General features: G+C 36.8%; 1 protein-coding gene across 2 annotated transcripts in view; it reads right to left on the bottom strand.

Annotated features, from left to right (window-relative positions):
- NALCN (sodium leak channel, non-selective) overlaps window positions 1–21,736 on the bottom strand; it is a gene marked incomplete at both ends in the record, with an annotated part of 218,699 nt that overhangs the window by 134,496 nt on the left and 62,467 nt on the right. Inside the window, 3 exons of one of the 2 annotated variants that reach the window (XM_084305463.1) lie at window positions 3,557–3,643; window positions 6,429–6,533; window positions 6,647–6,789. In XM_084305463.1, coding sequence (XP_084161589.1) covers window positions 3,557–3,643; window positions 6,429–6,533; window positions 6,647–6,789 — 335 coding nt within the window. The remainder of the gene's footprint in view (window positions 1–3,556; window positions 3,644–6,428; window positions 6,534–6,646; window positions 6,790–21,736) is intronic. The other variant, XM_084305464.1, reaches the window with a different exon arrangement.

Consider the following 21,736-nt stretch of genomic DNA (forward strand, 5'->3'; position numbering starts at 1 on the left):
GAACTGAGAGCTTCCTACCGTGCTCGTAGGAGTAAATCATGGTAGGCAGGAAGTTCTAACACACTGCAATGTGTTAAAGTAATATCAACAACGGCAAAATAATGTGGCAATGTGGGAGCCTCAGCATGCATTCATGCCAAATGGTACATGTTGAAATGGAAAACACAAAGATTTTTTTTCAGTGACAAAAGAAAATCAATATTTAAAATCAATGACAGTGTTGGGGAGCAGTGAGAACAAGCAACAAAAGACCACAAAGCACCTTTGGGAACACTTGAAAGAAAAATGCAATAAATAAATTAAAAAAAAAAAAAAACACAACACATTATACTGAAATAAATGCCTTTTTGCCCCACATTAGGTTAGATTTGCAAATCAAAATCAGGAACATTACTGTTACTGACTTCTCATGTTTCTACTTCCAGGCAGTTCTAAAAAACTACAGAAAACTTAGCAGATATGTGTCTGAGTTAAAGGTTCTTCTAAAATACAAGATTAATACCCATCTTTTCTGCCCATCTCTCATGGTTTAGTCTTACCACTTTTAACTGCTATGCTCCTGTATCCAAGTGCACATTCCAGATCTATACATACATGCTGTTTCTGTTCTGCCTGTATGCCATTCAACCACCAGAGAGGAAGATGGCCTCTCTCAAAAGTTGCCTGAAATCCTCTTTTTGCAGATCAGTGGTGATAGAAGTATAAAGACTGATGATTTCATTTTACCTAATTGGGCAATTTGGTTCAATAATGACACGTTTGAGTGAGATGAAGCAAGTTACAATAGCTCTGCATGGTCTTTCTGTCTGAATTATTATTAGATCAAGAATAGCACCAGACCTGTGTTGGTCTACATGCCATTGTAATGTTATACCTAAGATAGCAAGGCCTGCCAGGCTGAAACACCTGAACTGGTCTTTGAGAGTAAGCATGGCTGTACAAAAGTAAAACTACTAAAACCTGACAGATCCAACTAGTGCACGTAAAGTGACTTGTAAAAGCTGTATTAGAAAGGTTTTATGATACTTAAAGCACGCACATCACATCATTCTTTCTCCCATCACTCACAGCTTTAGAGAGCTGGCTCTATCCATTTACCTACCTAGATGGCACATCCCCTCTTATTGAAGTGCCTCTCAAATAGTCAGTATGTTTAAACACCACAGTAGCCAAACCTGGGATGGATACACTTTACCACTTTAACAAACGTGAAGCAAAGCAATGACACCTACTGAATAACTTTCTCAAGGTCTACAGGAAATTTGTGCTTGGCCAATAAACTGAACCCAGATCTCCAGAGTCCTGCTCCTTTTCCTGAGCTGCTAGGGTACTTCCTCTCCCAATGCACAATATAGTTTGTTGAAGCAGTAAATTCTAAATTACTGAATACATCGAATAAGTAGAGTTTCTCCAAAGCACAGACCAACACCCATATTAAAAGAGAACTTTTAATAGCATACCCTTATACATTTTGGGCAGTAATACTTAAAGAGCCCAGAGAGGAATTAATAAAATCAAGCTTACTAAGAAATTTAATTAAAATGATATAAAACTATAGAATCCCGAGTACCTTTTTCTGGGAATTCCATCCTTCACAGGATATTGGATGACAACATACTTAACTAATAAAGATCAGAAGAATGCATATGAATTGAATGTAAGCCAAAGGCAGGACTTATATTCTCCAATCTGATTAACTCTTTCCCAGATTCAAATTTATATATCATGTTCCCCTTAAGGAGCAAAAGCCACCCAAACCCATAAAAAATAACAACCACATCTCTCAGAAAGGACTTCATGCACCCAGTAAGGACTTCAGAACACCTCCAAAATACTGCAAAGACTTTAAATACGTGGATTTTTTAGAAAGCCTATTTTCTTTTTACTTTTGGACTGATAGAACTAAAAGAATAACACATGGTGAGATGCATAAAGGCGTGTATGTTTATCTAGACTTTGAGATTTTGCTTTCTTTGCTCTGTATTTTTGTCTTTTTTTCATTAAAATAAAGCATTTGGGGGGTACTATCCTAATAAAATAGTATTTTAAGGCATCATTTTCCTTTGACTGTCACTCACATCCAGCAAGGTCCTAGATTACTGGAAAGCCTTCAGATGTTGACAAAGGTAAGAAGGATGAGAACTGTGAGCTGAGTTGCAAGAATACTGTTACAGCACCCACTAATGCAGGAGGTTTACATTTCCTGGAACACACTTTACCATGCATTCACATGATACCCCAAAGGGGTGCAAATGCAATACAATGGGCAAAGGAAGACCAGGTAAGTCAGAATGCTATCCTAACATTCATCATCAAACATTTGTTTGCCCAGAGAAGGTGTGGATAACCCATCCCTGGAGGTGCTCAAGGCCAGGTTGGATGGGGCTTTGGGCAGCCTGGTCTGGTAGGAGGTATTCCTGCCCATGGCAGGGGGTTGGAAATGGGAGGTCTTTAAGGTCCCTTCTAACCCAAACCATTCTATGTTTCTGTGATTCTAACTGGAGGAGTTTTCATTGTGAGCTACGTTTTATCTACATACCTGAGACTGTTACTTGAGAATGATATTTCTGTTGCTTTCAAAAACAAGAATTAAACTTGCGAAAAGGAGTCATCAGTTGAAACATATGCTATAATTAAATATATGCCAGTAGTTTGACAAAACAGAGAAATTTGAGAATGAACAGCTTGTGGAGTGAATGAAACATACGTGAAAGCTTACCGTTCAGCAGAGTACATGCTGCCAACATGTACATGTATTTTAGTTTACATGTTAAACCAAACATAACCAAAACTGCCATCAAACATCAAGCTATCATGTTGCTAGAGTAGGTTTGGTTTTCTACTCTGAAGCAAGTTTGTTTCATTCAAAAGTGTCATTATTTAACATGCAAATAAAAATTTGAGCTACTGTACAATGTGTTCTAATAAAAAGGGATATATAAAAACATTACCTATATTAGTCTAGAATTATTTAAAAAATGAGGACACATTTTTATAAATTCATCCATATCCAAGTGATAATATTAGATCTCAAAGTCTGAAACATTGTATGGCGTACTACCTACATGCATCTTCCCCTACTTCAGTAAGTCTATTTTCAAGAGGAATGAAGGAATTCTGTTTTTAATGTGATCAGTCAGGCTTCTTGTTCTATGTTATTGTATTTCGTAATTACTAAACAAGCATTTCTGTTGAGAATAACCTGGGATTGAACTTGGTTTGTACCTAAATTTTGATAGGTAAAGGAGGATTACTTATGTTACTTTAAATTAAATATATATATATATATAATTTTTCTCTTATGAGGACACAACGCTCTGAGTACAGACCATTTATAAGGAACACATTTTTCTAATCTTCTCACTTTGGGTGTGGTACATCTTTTTTTTGCCAATCTGTGATTTTGAAGAACAAGCCTACACTGCTGAAAGCAATAGATTTAAAACAATTTATGACTATAAATATTGTAGCTGCTATTTCTCACCACAGTCTCCTTATGCCAAAATTTGAGTGGTGCTGGTTACACACAGTGATTTATTAAAAAGCAATGTCATACCTGTAGACATGCAGGAGCTCTGCCCTGGGGTTTATTCACATCAACAGCCACAAGCTGCCAACCTCCAGCAGCATCTTCATGAAACATCTTGAAAAGGAAAATAGTTGTCAGAAATGTTGTACTGATAAATACTGTTGAAGTCTAATATATTCCCCTTATGGGCCTCCATACATTTTGATCATAGTTAATTTAAAATAAAAGGGGAAAAGATTTTTTTTTTTTCTGCAGAAGAAAAGACACGTGCTCTTTTTCCCAACATAAATAGATTCTGAATTTTACACAGATAACATCAAACACAATGTCTCTGTTAGTCCTAACATAGAAACTAATTCAATTCAACTCTGATCAGTATCATTAGATGGTGGTACTTGTTCAGAATAAATTTCTTGCTCAGTAAACTTATCCTAAGGAAACACAAACACATTGTGACCTACAGGTATGTTTCATGGTGCATTTGCAAACAAGAGACAACCCTCATCTTTTTTACTGCCAAAATTATTTTACTCCAAGGATCAGACTTTGCTTTTCTTGCACTGATGCATATCAACAGTAGCTGTTCAGTTCTTCTGTACTGTTATCCAAAGCTCTTAATTGCTGTAAATATTTGAATGATATGCCAGCTCTAAATGATGTAAATGGAAAAAAAATCTCATAAACACAGCGGTACTCAAATTTTACTAATTCTGTTGTTTGTTTGTTTGTTTGTTTTTCCTTCCAGAAATTAGGACATAAAACATGTAGACTGCTGGGCTTAAGGAAGGGTGAGAAATCATATCTGGAAGTAATTAACACTGTCCTTGAAGGTGTCCTTGAAAGAAAATGAACAGCTCTACCATTTTTAAATGTCACCTGAGAGTCTGCATGTACTATGTAATGAAGTGTGGAGAAGTTCCCGTCTTACTCCCACCTTTTTCCTGATACCCAACACCAAAAAAGTTACTTCTACACAGTAACACAGCCACCACAGCAAGGCTAAATCTTAAAAACCCTTCAGAGAGAAGTGCTCATTAAACTGAGGGCAATGTCACACAACTATAGTTGTGATGCTGCTAAGTCCTTACATAGCACTAGGAAGAGTTGCTAACTCAGATCAGCACTGAGTTATTCTTCTTTGTACCATGCTTTAGTGTGCAGTGCTGGAGGGCTTTCCAAGAACCTTTTTTCTATCCTTCTCTAGAGCCCCCTTCTTTGACTCTCAGACCTTTTCCATAGGACTAAGTTTTGGGACTAGATCAATGATTTATGAAGTGGGAAAACAAGATCCTGTTGCTCTTTCTAAAGGTTATTTCATGCACAAAATAATCAAGGTTTTTAACTTGCATCTGGTGCTTTGAACAAGAAATTCTGTGAGAAATTTTCTGCCCTTCTTAATACAGAAAAAGATATTTTTTTTTTTATTTTTTTTTTGTAGTTCAGTAGGCTGGACTCTTTTATGTCTCTTTAAGCCAGTGACTCAAGAAGCAAAGTAACCATTTACTTGTCTCCAGCATACATACCATTTTTATTTTGCATGATTCTATTTATATTCAACATGTTCATATTGTTCAGCATAATGACATTATTATGGGAATTTCTCTTATTCTTGGAATTCTTTAGCATTGGCTGCTTCTTGAATTTCCATATATAGACCAGCTCCTCATTCAGAGTATGTAGGTTAAGCCTATATGATTGAGGTATTTGTCCCATGACATAAACATAACATCCCTGGGGCAAAGTATGTACGATGTGGAAAAGTCCTTTTTTTATGTGGCATTAAGTTGGTATCACCAAGCCTGCTTTGAAAAAGCAGTAGGTAGAGTAGAAATGATTGCCACAAAGTCTATTTGAGGCCAAAAATGTAGCAGCAAGTAGAAAGGGAATAGATTTACACAAGGTTTACAAGAATATCCAAAGGTATATCAGAAAATATTTAATAAATATTTTTGAAGGTGCTTAAATCCCCTGGCTTAAGAAAACAAATAATCTCTAGCTACAGTGGTTATAACAGTTTTCCTCATTCGTATATCACCTATCTAGCTTCCTAAGGGCTTTTTGCAGGTAGTTTGTACTGGTCCCTCACAGATGGCAAACTGCACCTGCCTGGAAAAGCCTGACCACCTGTACACTCAGGATACCTAATATGATTTTCAGAATAATAAGTGAGAGAGTTAACATCTCAACAAGTTAGCCCACCTTTTTTTTTTTTTTGTAGTGGGTCTTTCACAGTACACAATCCAAGCTTCCTGTCATAGCTTCTTCCCACCCATTATCTTATAACCAGGTTCTCAAATGCAGGTTGAGGTTGGCAACCTCAAATCTCAGCACTGCTCTTTCATTGCCTTAACACCTCATTCCTCTTTGCTCTCAACATGATCTTCTCAGTTCCAGGACTCACTTCCCCAGACACTTCAGCTACACTCTGACCTCTCTTCTTCTAGATACAGTTTGTGATTTCAGCTCTTTTTCTTTAGCACAGAAAGTGATATTCACTAACAACCCTAATTCCAAACCCTCCAATGACATGAGGGAAAAAAAAAAAAGAAAAAGAAAAACAACAACAACAAAAAACTTTATCTTAATTAAAAGAAAATAGAAACTCTTCCATCTCATACCCAGACACCCAGAGAACCACTTTAAAGTCTTTACCATTCTTGTTTTCTTTTTTTTTGTTTGTTTGTTTTTTTTTAAGTCTAGTAGGATAAAATCCCCCAGAACAGAATTTTATATGAAAATACATATATCAACTTTAAAATATAAGTGTTAACAGGTAAAGTGAAGTAAAATTGAACCTAGTGGGATGAAACAATAATTCACAGGAATTTTTGGCTTATTATTAATTCCTAAACTAAAACCAATCAAGCTCCCAAAGAAGCTCAGTATTTGGGTACTTCACCTGGGTGGTGGCAGTTGAAGTGGTACTGCTTCTGGATCCCCACATCTGCTGAAACTGCACTCTAATTTCTGCAAATGTTTCAATGATAACTGCGATGAAAACATTCTATAAAAAGGAAAAGAAAGAATGGCTGACTTAAAGCTTGGCAAGCAGAAAAGAGAAGAAATTCATTCAGATCTGCTTTTCAGATAGTTTTAAAAGAAGAAATTTTTCAGTACCTTCACAAGCCAGGCCAGAAAAAAAATTAAGGTGATGAAATAGAAATATGAACGCCATCGGGGAAAGCTGTCGATTGCTCGATACATAAGGAACACCCAGCCTTCCTGAGAAGCAGCTTCATAAACAGTAAATATGCTTGTGCCTAAGGAAAAATGAAAATGTTTGCCATTAAGCCCCTTGAACTTTTTCAATATTAAAAAACAATCATCTTTTATCTATTTTTCTTTTCTCGGAAGGATATCAGCCCTCCTCTCCCCGCTTCAAAGAGAAGATTTCAGGTGCATTTCTATGTTTCTTCTTTCTGCAATTGAATATGAATTGATTTTATATCAGACCAGACTCCATTCTCTCCCTGGACACACATACATAATCCCTTAGATGGGTTCATTGGGACTATGCAAATGTCTCCAAAGGTAGAATTTCTCCCCTCTTGTGATTTCAGCAGCACCTGTGAGAAAAGGCAGATTTAATTAAAACTATCAGGATCAACATTCAGTAGGTGAAAGGAATCACTATTAATACAAGCAAGATTGAACAAGCAGCAATACACCAAAATGGTGCTTGATACTAGTCAGTGCCATTAAGTGTCTGCAAGAAGCTACTGAATGATGTTGAAGCTTGGGCAGGTAGCCATGACAGTTGCATTAACATAGATGTTCTGTGTTAAAAGCTGTTAAAGTATTTTTAAGTTGATCTTACTATAACATTCTGGAAAGGGGGAAGAAAAGTTATGAGGGGTTTATGTGTGTGGAAACCACTGTAAGGTCTGTACAGATACTCTGCAAAGTGCAGGGCAGACTATAGAGCAGGTTTAAGTATGCTGAGTGATGCACGTCTCTCTCAGTTCCACCACTAGCTGTAATTTGGCTCAACAAACATTATGCTTAGCAAAATAAGAGCTAGTTACCTGTATTGGATGGGATGCTAAAATGCTTGTGCCTGTGCCCCGATTCACAGTAACAACGCAAAGAGAAATTTTCTCCACTCAAAGGGAGCTGGGCTGCTCAGACTTAGATGGCCTTTTGGTATGGGCACCAGGGTGTGCAAACCGAATGGTGAGTCTTAACTGCAGCACGCTTGGACATGCACTCAGCTGGCAGCACTCACACACAGCTACGCTTGCCACCAGGGGATAATGCATCTGGTCTCCTTGTTTTATTATTCCAAAGACTACGTAGACAACATCAGACCTTCAGCCCTTTATTCTATAGAAATGGATGCTGGATTGATGAAAATGAAGTATCTGTTTATTTTTTATGCTTTGGGGTTGCAGAGACTAGAGGCTGCAATTTGTTGGCAGCCACAACGCAACTCCCATCTAAGTTGACAACATTTTTTACACAACAGCTAAATTTAAGCACTTCTGATTTTGATTTCATCCCTTCCATCAGTTAGCTATTGGCAAGTCTATAAGACACAAAAGGTTTGAGAAGGGGTAGGTCTCAAAATCTCAAATACATAAAAATAAAATAAAATAAAGAAAAGCCACATACTGCTCATCCTCCTCTCTGTTTCTGCCACCTAAAAGGAACAGAATAATAAGTCTATTACATTAGTCTATATTAGTCTATAAAAGATAGAAATTAGGGAAATATGCAGAAATAAATGGAGAGTAGAGATTTTCATAGCTTTTTTTTTATAAGAAATAATATTCTGATATGATTGAAAACACTTGTTGGAGATCACTTTTCTTACCTATTAATTTTTCCCTATGTGAAGCCAGTAAGAGATGATAGATCAGCTTCGCTTTACTGAAAACAGAGATACTTAAAAAGTCTCAGTAATTGGAAAGTGCTAAATCTGCTAATACACTCTAAAGTGAGTGTCTCCAAAATTCAATGATAAATTTGTCATGAGTTACAATGAGAAAGAGTTTGGTCCTCTTTAAGTACAGAAAATTGGACTGTTTGCACAACTGTTATATATAATTGATTTCCTTCCTCTCACTATGTAGTCCTGGAAATAAATGCGTAATAATAAATAAAGACAAGTAAATAAATAATGTAGCTAGTGTTACAGAGAATCATGGTTAGACCTAAATTGGACCAAATACATGACCTGCATTTAAATAGATCTTGCCAATGGATGTCTGTCTATACAACACTGATTCTTCCTGTGCCAGGCAAGATAGGGGAGAATGCACCTTCTTTGTTTTCAGAGCTCTTTGTGGAATTACTGGAGAGCTCCAGCATGGACCTCTGCAGAAATGAGAAGTATTCTTTGACAGGTAAAGGAAACAAGCAAGCTAAGGCAAAAGAAAGAGGAGACTGCTTAAAAGAAAAAGTCTATGTGATACGGTAATTATTTTGAAGGGAAAAGATTAGGAATGAAAATTTCTAGTCTTGATTTACCCTACTGGCACAGAAACAATACAGCAGTGACTTTCTAACTTGATGCTAACATCTAGTGCCTCGAGCAGACAAGCATCCTTTCCTTCCTTTACAGCTAGACCAAATTTCCTTCACCCTGGTTTCTCATATGATATATCTATTCCTAAAGAGTTGCATCGTTTCCATGTTGAGTACCAATTTGATTATGCTTCGCACACTATCTGACCCATCTGAGCATTTCCTCCTCTCATACCTGTCCTCATCACAGCACTCATGCTCATCTTGTACTCCTACTCCTCAACATTTCAGGCAGGTCTTGTCTTGTGCACATCCTGAGAACAGCATGTATATGGTGGAGCAGAGGTGAAAGGAGAGAATGAGACAGGAGTGGGGCAGGCCAAAGCATTCACCATTTGAATGAAATGTCATCAAAATTAGTGTTTTCCAAAGCCACAATGCTTGTCAGAGCTGTATCTGATTCTGTGGAGGTCTTTTAAAAGCAGGAGACTCTTCCAGGAACAAGAGTTTTTATTCAATATGACTGGCACAGAATGGAGTTAAAGGCACAATTTCTCTCCAACTGCAGAGTTCTGGCATGAAATCTCCTTCAATTTTAGGTAGACACGCGATGTGAACGGCAGTAATCCAGTGTCCCACATGGAAACAATCAGGTCGGAAACAATCAGGTCTTAATCCAAAACTGGATTTTTAGCTCTATTCCATTTACGTACATTTTAAATCTCTTGGTTTTACCCTGAGAAGGAACAAAATTAAACTGTGAAATTAAACTGTGAAATCTCACAAACTGCTGTGAAATTGCAGAATTGTCCTACAGTCACCTTTTAACTCTGCTCCATGCTTCATTTCATGAACAATCCTTCATAAAAGAGAGAAGAACAGCTTGAGGAGTGCTGCCCTTAGCAAAACACAGCAGCTGCTAGCGACATGGAGATATTGAGCAGGAACCAGCTGACTTCTCGATCCCTCTACATTTGTACCATCCACATATTGATGTGGATCCCACACACAGGTGGGACGAACCTGGAAGTATTTTTCCCTTAGGGATTCTCCTTTATGGATGGATCTTAACCGAAAAGAGGAGACAAGGCTGAATGGAATCTCTTTGTAAACACTTGCTAGTTTGATCTATAGGTGTAGAGTGGTTGATATAGTCACAGTGGGTAGGCAAAAATGTTAATCCAATCTATTAATTCCTTTGGTTATTGAATTCCTTCCTATTTATTGCATGTGCTTCTCAGGACCAATGGACAGAAATAAATAATAATAAAAAAAAATAAAAAAAAAATGAAGAGGAAAGAAAAAGCAATCAAGCATATATAGCAAAACTATTCCAGATTCTTCAGAAAAGAGTATGGTCTCTATCAATACTGAAATATTCATCAGTGATCACTTCATGGGTATTTTGCATTTCAAAAATTCAGAAAGTAATGGTTCAATTATCTAATATTATACTGTTGCTGAACTGATTAAATTATTGAACAAAACAGTGCTGTTAAGGACAGGCAGAGATTAAGAAAAAAAAAAGAAATCTATTAAAAGTTGCTGGCTAGGAAACTGTAATTAGTCATTACCAATGGGAAAGTCACAGTGAAGATTAGTAAAATAGCGGGGATGTCATGCAAAGTATTTATAACACACACACTGGGCCATCTGCCACAGTAAGGCAACACAGTGAATGGACAAAAATGCAAAATTAACCCATTTGAAATGATGTGTTTATATATGACATTAGAGTAATAGCATACCTTGTATGTACCTGGTACAGGTGTTCTTAAGGCAATCCTTCCACATATTTGTATGTGGAATAAAACACTTCCTTTAACCATTATAATGCAATTGCCCCTAAGAAGACACATTCTTACTTAATGTGTGTGACTAGAAAGAAACATTGCTTTCACAATCAATGCCAAGAATCATGCTGCTAATTACCTCTAAAAATGCTGTTTCATCTGGATGTAGAATAAAGGCATGACAGTAAGGGATCCAAAACAATGAAATATTTTGCTTTCAAAAGTGTTTTTTTGTTTGTTTGTTTGTTTTTTTCCCTTGGTTAACAACTTCATTACTGCATGTTCTTTGCTCTTCTAAAAGTTACATCCATTTAAAGACAGTCAGCAACAAACTCTGTTCTTTGTGAGTCTCTAGACTTCTTCTCCCAAAGCAAATGCATAAGCTATTGAAAAGATTCTCCTTTCGTGGCAGCTCTGTTCTTCTCACTATGAGTTTTAAGTGACAGTAGGATACATCACAAAACAACCTGAGGTGGCAATGCAGCCATTTGTGAAACTTAACTTATGCCTCAGATCAAACAGCAAAATTCTCCGTTTCCGTAGGTGTCAGTATTTGTCAGTATTTGTCAGTATTTGTCAGTATTCTGTCCATCAGTGACACAATGTCTTCCTCTACTAGTTCAGAGGGCTTAAGCCCTGACCACATAGTGCTAGAAGTCCCATGGTTAAGGCACATGAGAATGGAGGACTTCGTGTAGTTGTGCAAGTCAAGAAGGAATATGGGCATCAGGGCTTGGAAAACCTGCAGAGCCTAGCCATTTGAATACACAACAGGCCCCATTTACTGTAAAATATGGCCATCCCTTGTCAACGTTCTAGACATTTAATCAAGATTAATCTAATCTAACTATAGGTGTCAGTGAGACATTTCAGTCATTAAAATGCTTTGCGCCATAAAGATCACAAAATCAGAGAAACGTTAAGGTTGGAAAAGACCTCCAAGATCATCTGGTCCAACCATCCCTCTACCACCAATATCACCCTCTAAAGATGGTTAAACACAAGACTGTAATGGCACAGTTAAGGCATGCAGGCATGGGTAACACCAAATTTGGGACTAGGAATTCAACAGCTGCATCTACAATATTGTTAAATATTAGTAAACAAAAATATTGACAAAATATTTAGGATAATTTTCCTATTGTGTGTCTCAGTAGATGGCTAAAACTTGGTGGCAAGAAAGATTAAAGTCATTTATGAGGAACTTTCTGATGAGAACAGAGGTGAAATAAAGGAATATGCTTGGAAATTTCTGGTTTAGTGATTTTGTTTGAACTCATCCAATACATTCCACATTTTTACGTTACAATAAAATACTTCCTTTAACCAAGTTGGATGGTTCATCAAAACAAGGAAGGAAAACATTTCTCAATACACGGATCCAAATAAATACATCAATATCACAATCTGTGTCAGACTCAAAAGACTGCTTTTATACAACCAATACATATGTCTACCTTGGGAAATGTTCTACAACTGCACATGGTTATTATCAAAAAGAAAAGAAAAGGTCCAGAAAATGAAAGATTTAATGAAGTATGGGGAAAAAAAAAAAAAAAAGAATCTTGCTCAACTTGTGCAAAGTTTTCATTTGTTTCATAACTTAAAGAAGAAAGACAGTAATCAGGAGGAAAAACTGTATCACTACTAGTTATGCTCATTTAGGTATATAAGCATTCAGCACTGAAATGTAGGGAGCTTATGCCTTCTTCATACATATGTTTCTTTCAAATCTACCAGCTGGGAGCATTAGCCTGAAGGGGCATGGAGAAAGAATTGTTGCTTTACCACCCAAAGGACAAATGATTATAATGACTACAAATTATTATAATTGAAGAAAATTCTACTGGTTTTCATGCCTAACAGAGTGCAAAGTTGCCTGGCTCTTCCATGCTACGCAGATGAATAGTGTACTGGGGAGAAAAAAAAAAAAAAAAAAAAAAAAGAATTAAAATTACAAGTGCACATGGTTGATGATTTTCAAATACCTAAGGAAAAGTTATTTATGGAAAAAAAAAAAACAAAACTTGACAGAAGAGAACAATAGCATCATTACGCAGGGATTCTATTCTATACAGTATATTTTACACTTATATATATTTTACAAAAATACAGGTTTTCCTACTCCCTTTTGAGCCTCTGTGACACCACCACAATCTGTGACATCAGATCTTGCTATAATCAGCTCATCCTGTGCATGGATATCAGCAAAAAGGGAGTGCACTAAGGCTGTCACTTCGAGACTACAGAATTAAAGGAGCCGAACTAAAACGTCATATGCAAAATTTAACAGATCTGAAACACAACACTTTCCTCCTAACTCTATGCTATGTTCTTGTTTCAAGATTCAAAACTTCATGTTATAAGGGAAGAGATAAACTGTGTCAAGATGTAGTCCTTTATTAATACCTATGCCCTATGGCATTTGTAGCCACTCCAGGTGGAAAACAAAAACAAAGCCTAATATATGGAACACCACTAGCTCCAGCATTTTCTGCGTATGTATTCTATGTTTACTGGCTGTGTTGGATCACTACATCAGGGTTTTCTCAGTTCTGCTGTGCCTTGCTGTGAAGCTGCTGAGAAAGAAAGTGTACAGGGGAGGCCACCCGCACCAACTGGGTGAACTTCCGTGAGACAAACCTCTAGTGGTCTGGGTAGCCTCTAGCAGGAGACTCCTATATTGCATGGTTAGGAAAAACAAAAGGATATAAAACATTCACCATTCCTTTAAGACAGATGCAAGAACAGTTCAGTTTTGAAAAAAAAAATGGTAAAGGTTTTATTTTGTATTTTTTTCTTTTTAATGAGGAATCTGTAGGCAAGTAAAAATGCATACTTTTTATTAAAAGCTTACAATACTACATGTTTTCACCCGTGAAACGCCCGTGTCCAGATAGGAACACGCTCGTTTTCGTCGTGTTATAATATCCACTAGATGGCGATCATGCACCTCGAGCACATCTGGAACATCAGGCAGCAGCTAAGCTGCCACCCCAGACCGTGTAGGCTGATAACCTCCCATTGAGCTAGCAAAAGGATTGATTTTTCTATTTCCCGGCAAAACGAAGCAACCTTCTGGTGCTAATTTATCTCTGCTGTGCTGAATCCTGAAAGGTATCCTTCCTTAGGATGGTTTTGTGCCCATAAAGAACAACCTCTCTCCTAGCTACAGAAATGTTACCAACGTGGTTTCTGTCCCTGCTCACTTTCACTGATGAAATCATGAAGCTGAATGGTCCTAAAATGAACACGTGGATATTCCCACTGACCAGCCAGCTTTTAGTTTATGTGTCATCCTTCAGCATTAACATATTTGTAAAGCATTGCATGCAGTCAGGATTTTCCAGCTATCTTACCCTATTGCTTTGGTGAAATTAGGAGTAAAAATCGCCCAGAAATGCAATGACAAAATTTTTTGCACTTCTGGGAAGCAGACAGTAGATATGACTGACACTGTGAAAAAGATCAAATCCTGTACGGCTTAATGGGGTTTCTTGCTTGTCTCTGAGTGAGCCATCCGGACCTTTTTACTCTCCCAAACCAACTTGTATCAGGTAGTTTGCCAGCCAGTAGAGATGAGGAGGAATGGAAGAAAAACAAACTATACCAACACCCAGCTCCTCCTTTGAAACCTCAAGCCCACTGTGATTTATGTGTGACTGAGCTGTGGCAAAGATGGCAAAACAGAACCTGTACAGAGCACTGATTTGCAATAGAAGGAAAAAACAAACAAACAAACAAACAAACAACAACAACAACAACAAAACCTACACCATTCCCAGTCTGAACACAGTATTTAACCCATGGAAGTGCAGTAACTTTGAATCACTGGTGTTTATTCTTGATGTTATTGATTCTTCAAATAAGGAGATGAAACACTGCAAATGTAAGTGCTAGAATCAGCGTGATTTGTTCTACAGACCTGGTGATGGAAAGATAGAAAGTCAGACAATTTTCAGCAAAAGTTTTGATGGATGGACTTAGACAATTACATAGCACATGCAAATACAACTTTGTTCACTATTGCAAAGTGTTAGCTTGCTAATATTAATGTAGTAATGTTTGCATATATATTGGCAGCACAGGGTAAATAGGAGCTTTGCAGTTCATACTTACTTGTACCATTAATATCTTACATGTGATAGTGTCTGTGCTCCCTGCTTTAATATTTTATGTTTTAAAATCTACTTTACATTTGTAAACAAGTCCATGGTGTAAATCAGACAATCATTTTTCAAAATGACTTTAGGTGTGAATATTTATGGATATTTAACCAGACTAGCATTCATATTTGCTTTTCTTTAACACTTTTTTAATTAAAATGCTCCTCATCTAAATGGTCATGAAGAAACTGGCAAATAGATATCCAGAATGTCAGCAAAGCTCAAAAGCTGGTTTTATGTGCATAAGTACAGTCTGTTTTCCCCTTTTTGCAGTCACACAGCTGTAGTGCTAATATACACTCTCATAGAATCACAGCTTTTTTGTGTGTGGCAACTTTCAAAAATGTACTGGCAGTTGATGAGGATCAAGGAAATGCTGAACTGTGAATTGCTCACACCTCGCACACCACTACCTGGAAGCTTTGCAGTACAGTCAACAACTCCCACCTCTCCTTCTCCCTAGAGAGTCTTTTTAAGGAGGCAGCTTCTCCCAGATCCCTACGCTCCCATCCTCAGCAGCACTGGCAGAACTTGAGGCTGAAGCCTAGAAGTAGGACACTGCCGTAGCTGTGCTTTGACTGAGGGCTCGACTCACCTGTCCCTGACAGGCATCCAGTGCTACCTGAAACCCAAGGCAGAGTCCACCTGGCCTCCAGGCTCTGGTCCTTTAGGGTTTTTGAAATCCAGGAGAGTAGTCTAGAGCTAAGCACAGTGAAATTATGCCAAATGCAAAACCCATCCTCCTCTCAGGAGAAACATCTGTTGTGCAGTATTAAGATGGAACAGTTTCAAGGTGGACATATAACTGGGTGTGCTATCCTGATAAACCCCATGGAATATCACAGAGGAGTCAGGGTCACCAGCAAAGACCAGGCACTCCAAGCCACATGCTTGGACAAGCAGCTTGGACTGGATTCATGCAGCTGGCTTCAGGGAGTACTAAAACTGAATATGTTTTTTCCCTATCAAACACTAATAAAAATCACTTTCAGACCTAGAAAGCAAGAATACAGAAAACCCTAGGCCTTGCTTTTAAAACTGACAAATTCTGTGAAGATGGGCCTGCCACCACCTCAGTCTTTCTAATGAAATGCCTCTGATTTAAAGTACAGTCACAGAAGAGAAAATGACTGCTACAGTAAATGTTATGACAAAATAGTGTAACATAAAACATGTTAAACAGAAGAAGCTCTATAATTTATATTAACTTATTCCTTTGAAAATGTGCCATCTTTTTATAGGACTGTTTTTTCTTCTTTTAAAATACATTATGTATGTAGATGCCTCTAAAACTGTACAGTAAAAGTGACAGTCCAAAACCCAAGCATTCAGAAAATCACACATTGTTACATTTAAAATTTAAGAAACACATAAAGGGTTATCATATTAAACCTGAAAATTCAAAGAATGCTCATGCTACAGACATTATGTATTTGGATTGTCATTCAGTCATATATTAAATATTAGGAATGTCTATTAAAATCAAGATAGTGATGGATTCCTTTGTTAGAGAGAAAACTAAGTATGCAAATCTTTCTTGACATAAGGCATGTAAATTCAGCATTTACTTTCATACTGTCAATCAAAACCATTCACTTTCTGCATTATTTTTTTTTTCCAATAGTCAGAGTAATCCAACTCATTTTAAGAGCAGTCATGAAACAGCAAAGATAGCATGTATCATAGCGTCAACTAATTTGCTTAACTAATAAAAAATGCACCTGCTTTGTAAGCAGAAAGAAGTCACGTATTGAAGTGTGGAAGAATGAGACCGCAGAACACAGATTATAGAAATATTTCCATATCTAGCGTGACCACGATTATGTTTTACTCAAAAGCAGAGTTAAATAAGAACCATGACTGTACATTTTACATATGAGTAATTATTTCATCGTGTCTTCAGGCTGGCCAACTGATAGCAACTGTCTTGAAAGCATGAAAATGGATGAAAGCAGAAAAAGTTCACTAAAAGAAAAAATGTAGGAGCTACTGAAAACATGCTTAAGTGATTCAGCTGAACAGAATAATAACTGGGGGTGCTTGTGACGCACAGAGTGCATAAAATTGTGTGCATGTTTGGGAAATAAGGCTTACAAGAAGTTACTTGACCTAAGTGGAGCATTAACAATGTAGTATTTACATTAACAATAACTGAAGAATCAGAGAAGCTCAAGACAAAAGGCCTTATAGAAGAAGTAGGCTGGTATGGAAGAGAAGAAAAGAAGATCATGTCTATGAGGTGCTATAAAAGCTCTTGCAAGTGATTTTGAAACTTACTGCAGTGTATTTTATTTGACCTCCATGACAACATGTTTCATTATTTCCAGTGGCAGTGCAACTCCTTTATCCTGAAGTTTCAAACTGTCCAACCAATCATCAATTTAAAAAGAAAAAAAAAAAAAACCACCCACAACAGTACAAATATTTAACAAAGGAAACAACCTCCACACACCCAGCAGAGGCTGAAAGAGACAAAGGTGAACCAAAGAGAGCTTTTAATTTACTATACAAGAACCCATACTTTTGATTGTGTGTGGGAAGTGGTTGCTCAGTCTGATAATAAGTAACAGCAGGTTAAGTACACAGGACGGTATTCAAGGACAAAATTCCACAGTGTATCATTTCAATAGCTTTGAAGGCTATATTATTTATTTTACCATAGAGCAGGAGACTCAACAATTTAAAGGAATCTAGACAAACAAATCTATGACTCTGCCCTAAAGCTCTCTTTCAGTGTCATTCAGTGATTCCTCTGGGCATTGCTTATGAATTGTACATGTATGCATTTCTCTGATGATATAATCAGAGATATAATGAAAAGATCAGCCCCTTCCTCTTTCAAAGATAACATTTTCAAAAGCAGTTGCATGAAATTTAGTCCATCCTCCAATCAGTGATAGAACAGCCATCATCTTAAATCAGATATGAATCAGGCCAATGCTGAATGTATTTGAAGATGCTTCCCCATAGCATCCTAATTTAATTGCATCTCCCCCTTGCTGTAGGTATAGTGTATGTCCGAACAAGTCTTTCTTTCTTTCTTTTTTTTTTTTTATTTTCATAAGTTTCACCTGAGAATAATGACAACAGTAGAAGAGCCCAACTAGCAAGATCTGCTGAATACTCACTATTGAGTGTATATATATATATATATATATATATACACACACAGTACTGGTGGCTAGAAATAAGACAGTAGTAATACTTAGCTCAGTGCATTTCTGTAAGGAAAAACAAAACAAAACAAACAAAAAAACAACAGTAAAGCTTGTAAAGAGGCTTGAAAGCCAAGGAGGCATTATAAAACAGATACATGTTAGAAATCTCATTAGCCTCCACACATCCGAGTAACAGGAACAAATATACAGTGCTAAATGCATCTTAAAAGACTAGTGTTATCTGAGGAGACAAAATATTCAAACGGCAGAAAGGAGCTCTGTGACTGTTACAAAAAACAAACAAACAAACAAACAAACAAACAAAAAAAAAACACACAACAAAAGAGTCATTCAATGACCCATTTAGCCATTGAAGAGTATTCCCTGGTATCTGCTATATGTCACTGGAGGTAAAAGAATTTACTCTGCTGATGTGAGAGAAAGAAGCTTGTCCACTAGTCTAACGTGTTAAGGAGGAGGAGCAGACAGGGAGAAGTGTTTTAGTATGCTGCTAGCTCACTGAACCCCACAGCACCTCTGTGAGCTAAGTGTAGTATTAATCCCATTTCAGAGATGGATATAATAATTTAGAGACTCTAAGATCTTCCTCAGAAAACCGGAGGAATGTTTAAAATGGGATTGTAACTTAAAGGTTTCTGATTTTAAAAGAGGGATTAGATTTTCAAAATTTTTGTTCTTTAGCTGGATGTTCAAAGAGAATGAGCCCAAATTTATTTAATAAAAAATATACACAGATGCCAGCAAGAATAGACAACTATTTTTTAGATCTCCTTCAGAAAATGAAAAGTTAACTTGAAAAGAAGAATAATTCATGTAACATTTCACTCCTTTTATTCTTGACTGTCTTAAATAGAGTGTTTGCATGACCAGAGATCTACTGGTTATCAAAAGAATTCTTGCAAGACTAGCACTAATAGACTAAGCAGCTGCCAGTTTTATTTGGAGATGAAAATCAAAACCTTTTGGCAAGAATAGCTCTATAAACTGCCAGGTATTTGGGAAGAGAGAGAACATTCAAAATTTTAATACACTCTGTTTAAACCTTGTTTTCAATATTATCTCCTTCTGCAGAAACCCTTTTTGATGTTTATGCACTACTGGAGATAGTTCAACACACCCATAAGAGAAATTTCCTGAACTTTTCACTGTCAAATCAATGATTTTTTTTTTTTTTTTTTTTTTTTCTCAGATATGCCTTCTCTTTTTTCTCAGCATAAAGTTTTGCTGGAAAGATGTTTATTCTCTGTGTATATGCGTGTCAGCTCTGTGCTTTGACTCAAAGATGCTTTAATATCTTGTAGACCTATGATATTTAACATATTTTTCTTCAACGCTTTTTGCTAAAGAGGAAAACATGGCATTTTGTACTGAGCCACATGAACACGTGGTTTGAAAAAAAGGGACTGTGTGTGGAAAAAAAATGAGTTTTGGCATTGCTCAGTGAAAGAGTTTTCCAAGAAATACAGATCAGACCTACCCCCAACAACGTTTTATCAATAGATGAGCTAAACAGACCTCATTCTCCATGTGAAAGCAATTTTCAGTTGGTGCAATGAAATTAGGGCTTTTGGACATGAAGGCACAAACAAGTGACGTGTAAATCCGGGGATGATGTTCTAAATGTCATTTTCTTTTCTGTGACTACTTTTTTTCCCCACTTTGACCTGAAAAAGATGTCTAGAAGTCTACCCACTCCCTTCACTGAACTCTAAGGCACCTCTAACTATCTATCATTTACTTTGGAGTAAAAGCATACATGAGAACAGCTACTGCTGGCATTCATAATCAACACAGCTTGTTATCCTCAGTAATTTGTCTGCAGGTCCTACCATGGCTTGGATAGGGTTTTATGTTGTTATGTTCCCATGTTTTTCAGAACAGGAAACAAATCCTGATCCTAACTTGGAAGCTCTGCCAACAAACCTGTGTGTTTTTTTTTTTTTAAAGAGAAACCTATGTTCACAACTTTAGAATTGCACTGCCCAAAGTCAGGCATGTGAGCTGATGTTCCGATAACTAAAACTAGTCTGATTCTTTGAGATGCTGATGGAGACAAGTTCTAAATTTTTAGTCCTGGCCCGAATGCCAGTGCTTGAAGCCAGGTGGAATTTTAGCATTCCTTTTGTAAAGACAGGATTAGATCTCTGGTTCTGCAATTCAACAACTGAAGTCCCTGAAAAACACAAAAGATGTTGGGGAAATAGTAGATTGATCAATATGTTGTTTTCAAATAACTTATTAAATTGCCTGCCACATTAAAAATAAAGCTAGAGATTGATTCTGTAAGATGTAATCAGAGAAGAAAGCACGACTGTTTCCAGACCCATTTATTTTACAGCATCTGGGAGATGGGCTTCCTAAATGAAGATGAATGCAACACAAAATCTCAAAAAAAGTGTGCTTTCAAAACTGACCATTAGGCAGATCTGTCTTGTTCTGGCATTAAAACCTTTTTCTTCAACTTTCCCTAGGAACTTGCAGAAGTACCAATTAAATGCTTTTAGCAGGATTAACGTGCCTGGGTCAGAAATAGAGAGGAAAAACTGCTAGTAGTTAATAGCAAACACTGAAATAACTGAGACAACTGTAGAATTCGTCTGGCAAGAGCTGTTTAAAAGCAGATGAGATAAGCATCTGTAAAGAGTGATGGTAAGTAGAGGTGACTTAATCTTGGAGAGGCCACGTAACGAGCTGGACCCTCAAATAGATTTGAGGCTCAAAGTAGCTTTCTTCATTTATTTATTTATTTATTTATTTATTTTTCTTCAGCATTAAAGATTTCTGTTTCACAAAGAACATCTGGGACTGAGGCCCCTTTACCTACAACTATTGTCTTCCTCGATCAGAGGTTGGACTCGATGATCTTGAGGTCTCTTCCAACCTAGAAATTCTGTGATTCTGTGATTCTGTGATAAAGCTAGTTAAAATCAAATTTGTTCCTAGCCAGGTCTCATACTCAATCCTGACAGCAACATTCAAAACAAAAAGAAAAGTATTTACTTCCAGTCACCTGATAATATAGTAAATTATTATCTGTACAATGAACGAAAGATGGAAAAGGCATGTAATGGAGCCTGCATCTGTGGGGAATTCAAATGATAAAGAACTTTGCTGACTAAAAATTTTCAAAAATTATTATTATTTTTCTTAACTGTTATAGTTAATGGCTTCAAACAGCTATCCAGCTTCTCTCTATAGTGCTGACAATTCAAATTATTTGGCCTAGCAAGCATATGGCTTCCTTGTCTAACATACCATGATTTGCCATAAGAGCAAAGGAAGCTTTGCAAGGCCATTTTCTACTGATCTATCATAAACAAACAAACAAAAAAAAACACTATGGAAACTAAGGCTGGAAAAGGAAAAGAAAGGTAATCCTCTCAAGCTTTTCATAGCCACGTAAACCCAGAACAAAGCCTCATCTTCAGTAATTATAAAAAAGTGATATTAATGTGCATAAAGAAAATTGAGTTTGTTCAGGACTGGTCCAATGAGGTCTTTTTCTTTGAGTGGGAGCATAGTATAAGAAAAATAATACGTAGCAATAGTAAGTAAAGAAAAATAAAATTAAAAAATAGAAGTGGCAAATATTAGTATTGTTAC

This window comes from Netta rufina, assembly GCF_964035555.1.
Source record: "Netta rufina genome assembly, chromosome: 1".
Lineage (NCBI taxonomy): Eukaryota > Metazoa > Chordata > Aves > Anseriformes > Anatidae > Netta > Netta rufina.